The sequence below is a fragment of the Austrofundulus limnaeus genome, unplaced genomic scaffold, assembly GCF_001266775.1.
Source record: "Austrofundulus limnaeus strain Quisiro unplaced genomic scaffold, Austrofundulus_limnaeus-1.0 Scaffold211, whole genome shotgun sequence".
Classification (NCBI taxonomy): Eukaryota; Metazoa; Chordata; class Actinopteri; order Cyprinodontiformes; family Rivulidae; genus Austrofundulus; species Austrofundulus limnaeus.
In genome coordinates this window covers 721,428-731,838 of record NW_013952613.1, presented here as the reverse complement: position 1 = coordinate 731,838, position 10,411 = coordinate 721,428, and the positions used below count along the sequence as shown (strand labels likewise).

General features: G+C 36.8%; 1 protein-coding gene across 1 annotated transcript in view; it reads right to left on the bottom strand.

Annotated features, from left to right (window-relative positions):
• Positions 1 to 3,417: 3,417 nt before the first annotated feature.
• LOC106525091 (kinesin-like protein KIF20B) overlaps positions 3,418 to 10,411 on the bottom strand; it is a gene marked incomplete at its 5' end in the record, with an annotated part of 32,220 nt that continues 25,226 nt past the window's right edge. The window contains 4 exon segments of the mRNA XM_014019203.1: positions 3,418 to 3,569; positions 6,831 to 6,973; positions 7,835 to 7,952; positions 10,005 to 10,079. Of these exon segments, the coding sequence (XP_013874657.1) occupies positions 3,492 to 3,569; positions 6,831 to 6,973; positions 7,835 to 7,952; positions 10,005 to 10,079 (414 nt within the window).

Genomic DNA, 10,411 nt, shown 5'->3' with positions numbered 1-10,411 from the left:
GTTATTTATTGTTTTTTAGATCATCCTATAGGCTCTGACATGTTAGATAAATTTGAAAATGAGGTTTTTAAAATATCCGTAAGACTTGAAAAAATCCTTGAGATTGCTCTATACGTCCGTATACCTGCAAAATGATGTAAAATCCTTATAACTTACAGACTATCTGTACAAGTTGACGTGTGGGTTTGGGCTGAAGCTGCCCTGCTGCCTTTTTTCCCCTCCCGCTGTGCAGGACGTACTGCTGGTGTGTGTGTGTGTGGGGAGGGAGGGAGGGAGAGAGGGGGGAGAGAGAGAGAGAAGCGCAGCGCAGCAGTCACCTCTCCCCACCCGAGGCTGAAGGTCAACAGACGATCATGCTAAGCTTGCTAACTGTTCCACCCTCTGACTGCTGCAGGGGCGTGTCTTAGAGAGAGGCTTTTATACCAGAACACAGCCGCTGTGACGAAACTGTGGAGAAGACACATCACCGTGGAGGGCCATTAACCAATATGCAAATTAGCCTGCAGTACCACTGCTCTACCCATATGAGCAGCAAAACGACGTTTTTAGACCAAATATTACAGATCTGAACAAATACGCACAAAAACATCAAAATCAGCACAGACACAGTACTATATAACATTTTAGACACATTCTGGACAGTTTATCAGCTAAAAAAGTTAATTTTGGGGTAAGTTACTCTTTAATATCACCAGCTCCACTGAATCCCACCCCATCTCATGTGTTATGGCAATATTTATTTAACAAAGACAGAAATACGTGGTCCAAGAATGAAGGTACTCCGTGGGATGATCAGCTGAGTTTTATTGCAACAACAGGAAACACAGAGAACAACCTGGCCTGTCTCTGTGCCTCTGCCTCTCTCTATCACTCCACTCTGTCCACTTGAGAGGCCTCATATATATATTAACAAACACCATTCTGTCATCTTAGCAAGATTTGATACAAGGTCAATGGAAAACACAAAGATAAACACAAGTGATATCTAAGAATGACCGTTGTTAGCAAATCTTGTTCTGACTTTAATCATTCTATCTGCAGATGAACAGCATGTCATGAAAACCTTGGTCATTAAAGGATGTTATGAACTACTGGCTTAAACCTAAAAGTATTAGTTCCATTACATCTCATGTTATCTGACCCAAGCCCCCCCAGCTGTCTGCTCTGTCACGAGAGCTTTTTTTGTGCATATGACTGTTTCTGATGTAAACATAGGATCAGAGCAATTTTTTAAACTCATCTCTCCTATTGTGCATTTCCCAGCTGCAAAAAAGTTAGCGTGACCCTGTTGCTCATGACCTGTTCCCCCATATTTTGTTGTTTTTCTTGAATGCGTGATCATAACTGCATTTCATTCTACACTGCATCTCTGTTATGTTTGAATGACAATAAAGCAATTCTGAATCTGAATCCTAATATACAAATATAGGTTTTCTCTTTATATTGACATACAAAAAGTACTCAAATTTACATAAAATTAGGATTCAGACCAAACTGTAATGTATTATTGTAACCAACAAGACCAATTAAGTCATATCAGCTTATAATATCAGAATGATCCAGGTATCAAAATGAAGCTTTTAAAGCAGGAATCTGAAAATGTAATTAGGTCATTTTGACCTAAGTTGACTGATCCTCATTTCGATATAATGGGTCACATATTAGTCATGACTTGAGACAGGAATATGATCTGAATAATAACGCTTTTTAAACTGGGAACTAACTTGGTTTTTTTGTGCAATTATTCAGGCATCCAATTTTTGAACACTTTCTCACAGACTTCTTACAAACAGAAGGGTTTGTGTAAATTAAATGTTATTCTGGAACTTAAACTGGAAAAAATATGTTGTGCATTTAGGGGGAAAATATTCAGGTACACAGACAGAGCTGCAACAATCCATATTTTAAAATTTTGAAGAAAAAAGAAATAAATGCTTTTATTTGGGAAAAATGTTTTAATTGGTTGATCAAGGTGTCAGAAAAGAAAATAAACTTGACAAAAATTAAAATCAAAACAGAAGCACTGATGTCAATTGACAGTGTGAATCAGAACAGAAAAGAGTGACACAGAAATTAAGTGAACTTAAAAAGATAATTTATATGTCGTGTATACAGACAGCATAAAAGTGATCCAACAACTGAACAGATGGCAGATTTATTCTGCATTCTTTAAATGCAATGTGCAGTCATATTTTGTTCATCATCTCAAACACGGAGATAAAATGCAGCTGGAATGAAGTGAGCGTCTGTACTGAGTTATGGCTCATTTTGTGGCCATAAAGGTTTCTGCTGTTTCTTTTTATTAGAACCTTCAAAATTCAGAGACAAAATCTAACAGCTTGACTGCATTTCTTTTAGGAATTTCTCTGGTTTGAAGTTTCACCAGAAGTTGATCATTTTTTAAATCTGGATTGGTTTAAACATTAAAACACCCTTAAAACTTTTCTTACAATTGTTTTTTTCTCCTACAGTATATGACATTTGTTCAGATCCTTCTCCAGATTTTTTAAGGGTTAAGGTCCAATGTTTTGGCTTGTTTGATATTTTACAGATTGGATCAGAAAAATGTTTTTCCCCAGACAGCTTAACGTTTAGAATCAATTTCAGTCCAAAGCTAATGACTGTTATTTTAAACCTGTTATGCTATGTCCACATAGCATTCAAAACTGGAGAAAAATCGGAAACACAATTTGTTTTTTGCTCAAAGTAACAAAATTACTTGTAGGAACATGTGAAAATAACTTGCAGGACACACCTCAGCACAGAGAGACAAAACAAAAAAGAAGTAAAAACTAATAAATGCACAAAAACTAAAATAAGTCTTAAAAAAAGGCTAATCTTATATTAGCAGAACCTTTAAGATAAATCTAAGTTTACTCTAAAATTTTAATATAAAAATTTGAAAAAAAATTATATCAATTAAATTTGAAAAGTAAAAGATCAGATAAAAACTTTTGCACAACCCAAAGATTATAATTGCACCTTAAAAGTAAACATTTGATATAAAGTGTTTTAATACAAAGTGTACACAACTGTTGAGTGCTTGCAGTATAATAATAAAACCCCTGTGAATGTCGAGTTATTAGATGATAAACACTGAAGGAGGAAACAAACTGAAGATTTAGTGTTTCGTTGATGGAGGTCAGGCTGTATGTTTGAAAGTAAACAGCAGGAGACGGGAGGGCCACAGGATTTTTGTTTTCACCTTAATAACCTGAAGAAAACTGATCCAGTTCTTCAAAAATCCACACTCCACTGATTTAATAACTCCTGGTTTTAGAATACAAGATATTTAACTTTTACTTTAAATCACAAGGTTATCAGTCTTTGCTCAGCTTTAAAACTGAAAAGTACATATTTGAGAAATTTCTGGAATCATTTAAATGAAAATAAAAAAAAAAAATGATTATGAGCAGCTAAATGTTTCCTTCATTTATTAAGACTTAAAAAGAAGAAAAAAACAAGAGTGTACAGTAGTGTATGATGGTTAGTTATTTAGCCTTTTTGGAGCGAAGGCGCCTCTTGATCTGATTGTCGCTCTCTCTCTCCTCTGTGTCCTGACTGATGATCTAAAACAAAACAAATGTTAAATGGTTATACTTTTGTGGGCGGAGCTTTATATTTTCTGGAACATCAATGCCCATCTTTCACATATAGGCATGAAGTGGAGGACAAAGTAGCAAAAATCATCAGTTAATTTTCTTTCAGTTTCTTGCACCCAGAGGTGCCTTTTCCAGCTCATATTTGGGTGATCACCAAGGTGTTTTTAGGCCAGGAAGGACAGATAATCCACCCCGAGTGAGTGAGTTCAAAGTCTGCCCTGGGATCTCCTACCAGTGAGATGTGCAAAACAAACAAACAAAAAACAAATATAGAAGGGAGGTGTCCATGTGGGATCCTAATCACACACCCAAACCATCTGACTCCTAACAAAATGTAAAATCAGCAGCTTTTTCCCCTCCAGATGCAGGGGGTCTTTACTTTATGTATGTCTGAAGCCAGCATGTCACTGCGTAACGCTCATTTGGCCCTCAGTGAAAATGAGTTTGACACCCTGCCCTAGACTACTGGGCTTGGGAGGGCTGCTTATGAAAACAGAATGATAGACAGCAGAAAAACCACTAATATTTATTAAAAGAGAGCGCAGCTTTTCCTTTCTAAATTTATAGAACATGAAAAAAGTCTGAATTTGCATTAACTGAATCTCATATCTAAAGATACATATCTATTATATCTTAAAGGTATGTTGCCATGTCAAAATATATTTAAAGATCCATTTATTTGTTTAATTGATTCATAAAAACAAGACAATGTATGAACAGCATTAAAAACACAAAGTAAATCATGCACTGAATGGGGTGCAGAGTGAATTAAAGACTCTTCATATCTGCCCCTTATTTTCAAAAAACTACTTCAAACAAACAAGTTCAAACTGGAAAGATCTCCAAAATAAAATAAATAAATAAAAAATAAAAAATACATTGTTCTATTATTCTATCTTAAATAACTAATGTCTTGTCATAACACAATTTCAGATATCTGAAATACAGGTGTGTTGAAGCCAAATAAATGTAACAACAGCCTGCCATACAGTGAGCTTCTGTCTGTTATGGTGCGTTCACACCAAACGCGATTTCAGCGTCAGGAGCAGCAGGTTTACATACAAAGTCTATGGTGGATGCGCTTCAAGCAACGTCGGGAAGTTCTGCGGCGCCTCAAGCGCGATTAGAGCAGCGCGATTTGRACGATTTGGACGATCTGAGCGTYKRACGCTCAGATCGTCCAAATCGTYCAAATCGCTGAAGTTRGRAAATCTGAACTTTTGCAGCTCGACGCGCMGCGTCAACCAATCAGAGAGACTCCACTGTGTGACGTAGCGACAGATTTCCCGACGGGACAGTTTACTGAATGATGTCCACTAACCTGAAACAGACGGAGCTACACATTCTCACTCCCAACTCGTCACATATTGACGTTTAAGGTAAGGTTCCCTCTGCGTCTTATTTGGACGCAGAAGGTACCCCCCTCGCGTCACTCCTTGACGCCCACGGCTTTTCCGGGTTGCGCCACCAGGGGGCTTTGGGGCGGGTGTCTGAGGTTAACATGAGGGATCGGGTTTAATGGTTAAGTTTAGGTACTGGGATCAGGGGTAGGATGTCCATGGTGAATATTAGGTCATTTTACGCTTTAGAACATGTTCACCTGAATTTCGTACATTTTCTAAAAATGGTTAATTTTACCTACTAGGGTCAGGGACAGGATGTCTAAAGTGAACTAAGGTAATTTCAGGCTTTGGAACGGTCGTTTTTACGCATTTTATACACTTTCTGAACATATGACAACAGCTTCCGCCCCATCTCGTCAGTAACTGACGCGACGGGGGTACCCTGCGCGTCAAAATCGGACGTAGAGGGAACCTTGCAAAACGTCAATATGTGACGAGTTGGGAGTGAGAATGGGTTGGATGGAGAGGAGCTCTTTAGCTGAAATGAGTGCTGCAGTCGTGTCCTGATCCGCAGCAATGCGTGGCAGCGACTCATCAGACTGGAAAAATAGTCCTGAAAGCGAGCTGTGAGCCTCTACTCTGAATTATCTGGTGAATTAATTATGAATTAATTATCTGATGAACGTGACATGCTCTTGCTCTCTGTAAATAAAGCAAAGTCACTTCCTCGTCCGACACTAAACGGAGCCCGACAGAGGAGGGAGGGGCGGGGAGGCTGTTGCCGTGCGGCGCTTCAACAACTGTCCTGCGTCTGACCTCAAAGTGCACAAGCTTCAAACTTCAGCGTTGGCTGCGATTTTGAAGCTGAAATCGCGTTCGGTRTGAACGCACCATTACTGAAATGATCTGCTGCTGCTGCGCTCTCAGAGCAGAGGCAGACTGTTAAATTAACAAGATGGACTTATGCCCGAACGAAAGTTCACAGCTTTTTTCTTTTCCATTTCTGTAGGTAAAAAATAAATAAATAAATTAAAAATTAAAAATAAATAAATAAAGTTTTCCTCTGACAACTTGGGTGTGAAAAAAACGATGGTTGTTAATGCTCTGTACAACGTGCAGCAGGAGGTACACAATATTTCAGTTATGCATGATGTAACTTTTTTACAGCACGAGGGGGAAATTTTGTGGATTTATTTTAAAACACTATATTTCTTCACTTATTTTCAGAATTCTTTTATTAAATGGTCGTATAAAAAATATTTACCTGCCCAGTCAGCAGGCATTGGGACACACCCACCTGGCTGAATATGTGTTTTACCTGCCCTTGGCAGTCAGGCAGTCATGTTTGTTGAACCCTGGCTTAGGAAGCATATAAAGTAGAAATATATGTGTGTGTGCATGTGTGTGTGTGTGTGTGTGTGTGTTGGATGTAGCCCACAGACCACTAGTTAAATAGACCTGTTGTAAAAAAAAATTGCAGACGAACTCAGAATTTAAAAACCAAGTGTGCATGAAGTTTTTCTTTTTTTAATATTTCATCAAACCTGTCCTTCCTCAACATGCTGTAACAGAAACATAAAACTCTGGTCTAAAAGCCAGTGGCCGTATAATATTTACTTTTTTTTAATCTTGCACCCTATTGGCTGGATTTTATTGTTATTTTATTATTTGAGTTTTGAACAGAAAACAAGATGTTGTAAACTCCTTGGTCTTCTCAGCACAGCTCCAGGTTGTATTAAGGAAACAGCACACACAGTGAATAAAAGTTTGTTAAAAGTTCTATGATTTTCGCTATTATTTCATTCATAAAATTATATTTTTATCCCCAACACAGCTGTATTTTAAAACTGAACAAAACCAACAAATTTGATGGAAAAATACTTACGGGATGTGCAGGCATCTCCATGGGGCCAGAAATCTCAGGCCTGAAGAGTTTTCTTTTGTTCTTTGTTCTCAGAAGAAGGGAGGAAGAGGTGGCTGCTGAATCCGTCTCCACCCGACTACTCACCAGGCTCATCATTTTCTTGGCTGCACGAACAGAAATGGTTTTATTGGAAAGAATATCTAAGTGTTTTAATGAGCTGCTCTTTCTACTATGAAGTTTTAAAAATAGGGGAAAAAGGACAAAAATATTTCAAACCGTGAAAGAAAAATAGTTCAAACATTTAGAGGTGGGGGTTCTGTGAGAATCTTTAAACAATAAATATCTTACCTGAATTTTTCCTCTAAACTCAACACTTTGAAAGAGTTTAATACTGACCAGGCTGTTAGGCTAACAGTTAATTCAAATTCTTGTACTTTGTTTTACTGGTATTTATATTAAATCTGTAGCTTGCTCTGGTATTTATTTTTTCTCAAGAAAAATCATTTCTGCCAAAACTATCATATAATTTGACATTTATGTAGCCTTTGCATGAACTTTTTTTCTTTAAAATCTGACAAATAGACCTATTTTAATATGAGAAAAATCCATTTTAGACTAGGAGTGAGGTTTTATCTATATTTAGGTGCATAACAATGGTGGAAATGGATGATTCTGACCTGATTGTTTTGATTTTGAAAACTTTAATCTGGGTTGTGCTTTTAAAAGTTAAAGAGGTTAGTCTAGTCTAGTTGCTGTAGTAGAAAACTCATGAAAGTAGTTATTTTATTATCACATGCATATAGTTGTTTATGTCTGACTGTAAAACAGGATAAAACAAACAAATATAAAGATCAAATGGTCAAAAATGTAAGTAAAATTCTTTGAATTTTAAGAGTATTTAATGGTGTGAAACCAACACTGACAGTTGAGGTGATGTATTTGACTGCAAGCTTCTTGTTTTCACCTCCCTTCTCTGAATTATTATCTTGCTGTAATATTTCCAACATTTACAGTTCAACACTGACCTTTAGTGCCGAGCAGAGTTGGGGAGCTTTGCAGGAACCCTCCGATTTTCTGCAGCGTTCCCTCCTTCTTGCCTTGGATGCTGCTGTGGGGGTCGTGGGAACCTGCAGGGGAGGAGATCTGATCACAGACAGAGAGTCAGTCTGCCATCCAGCTCAGTGTGACTTTGCTATGTAACAAAAACAAATAAAATAACTTATAAAATGCTCCTGTTTTACAAAATCTTTAGAATCAGACAGATTTTCAATTAGGTCCGGTGTAATTTACAAGAACATTTCAGAAGAAATATTCTCGTAGGGAACATGCAACTACTTCCTGAAGCGCCACCATCTACTGTATCAACATTTTACTGTAAAAGTACAACAGTAATTTTAGGCTGACTTTTGTAATATTGTAAGTCAGGGCTATTCAACTGGTGGCCCGCAGGCCAAATCCGGTCTGCGAGTGACCAAAGTTCGGCCCGCCAATTGGTTCATTCATCTCTTGAGCCCAAACCCCCAGTTTTCTACTTTAATTACTCTAAGTTCTTTTAGCTAGACATAGACATGTTTGATGTCTACAGAAACGTCAGAATCTTGGCTACATGCTGGTATAAATCATTTCTATGCAAACTAAAGACAGTTAAAACTGCAAGCAATTGAACATAGAGTTATGAAAGTGAAAATAAAATTGGTTTAAAAAATTTGGCAAGTCAGAGATGTCAAAATAATATTTGTGTCAAATAGGAGGTGTAATATGTTCTTTTTGTTTTTGACATTCTTGAATTATGACAACTTTTATAGGGTTCTGTATGTTGTATTCATGATTAAATGCAGCAAAACAAACTATTTCAAAGATAACAGATCTTTGTAATACTTGGTTTATTTACATAATAACTTAAATTGCTGGATGTTTGGCTCCTGAGCTGTTGACCCGCAGTAACTGTGGCCCCTGGAGCAATTTAGTTGAATAACCCTGATGTAAGCTGTGACAGAGTCAGGCTCCTAATTTCTATAGTATCTGTCAACTTTCTTTTAAAAGTCCAGGTTAAACTCCTTGTTTTCAACTTTAAACTTTGGAGAGGAGATTTTAAAGAAAAGCCCTGCAGCAGTGAAAAACAGACTGGGTGGAAGAAGACAAAATGCCCATGACCATGAATAATTTATTTAAGAAGTTGGCTGTATCTCACTGAGTGAACAACTTAATTTCTGAAATATCAAAATAATAAATGAGTTGGAAAGTTTTGCTCGAGTTCTACTGGAGTTGTGATATAAAGTCACATTATAACCCTACAACCCCAGTGACCCATAAAGGAAAAGCCTGGAAAAGAATTATTTGTTTTTGGGTGTTGACTCTTGTTGATTAACATAAAGTAGGTCTTACTTTGCTGTGGTTCAAATATTCATTTTTATAATACATTTAGCCCATGATTGAGTGGAAGTTGGAAGTACTTAAAGCCCACATTCCTTCTGTTCAGATAATAGCTCCACCCTGGCTGGATGTTTTATTGACCTCACTCTCCTCTACATGTTTGTTGTGATAAATGTTGTGGAGTGGCCCAGTCCAAGCCCAGATCTAAATCAAACAGAGATTGTGTGGCTTGACTTGAAAAGGGCCGCTCATGCCCAATCCCCACACTGGAGCAGTTTTGTAAAAAGAATAGAAGAAAATTCCAGTGTACAGACAAATGTGCAACACTGATTGAGACTTATTCACACAGACTCAGTGCTTTTTTAGTATTATATTTTTCTGTTTTTCTTATATTCCTAACATGTTTTACTTTGTTTCATTTAGCATTTCTAACTTTACATTCTTTATAGTTTATCAAGCTGTTTATGTCGTGTGCTAATATGCATCGTAATTTCGTTCTACAGTGCATCCCTGATGTTATGTTTGAGTGACAAGAGAATCAGAATCTGATAGCAACCGAAGGTATTTGTACTAAATAATGATGTAAAGAGAGGGAATGTGTGTGTAGTAATTTTATATTACATATTTTTATTTATTTATTATTATTTTGTAGAAATTTGTTTAATTTATTTTACATTGACCACGACTGATATATAATGGCAATAAAAAGTAAAAAAAAAAAAAAAAAAAAAAAAAAAAAAAAAAACAGTGAATACTTTTTAAAGTTATTGTAAGTGCCTGCTTGAGTGTTTGTACACAAGTTGCGTCTTTCAGTGTTGTTACCTCCTCTTTCTGTGGAGTCAGCTTTGGTGTGAGTTTGCTTCTTGTGTTCCTTCTGTTCTCTGCTTCCACTTCTTCCTATTAACACAAAGGTACAGCAGATATAACATGAAAACACAGAAGCACTGAGTTTGTACCAAGTCATCTGCATTAAACAACTGAGACAAGCAGCAAAAACTAAAGCTTCCTAATGATATGATGAGATGGAAGTATCTTGAAGAGAAAACATCACTTTGTGTACTAAACTAAGACCCTTTTTACCAAGCTGAAATAAATTGTAAGGAGAAAAAAAAAATCTCCACATTGGAGTTACTTACAGTGGTTTGCAAAAGTATTCATACCCCTTGAACTTTTCCATATTTTGTCACATTACAACCACAAACATAAATATATTTCACTGGAATTTAATG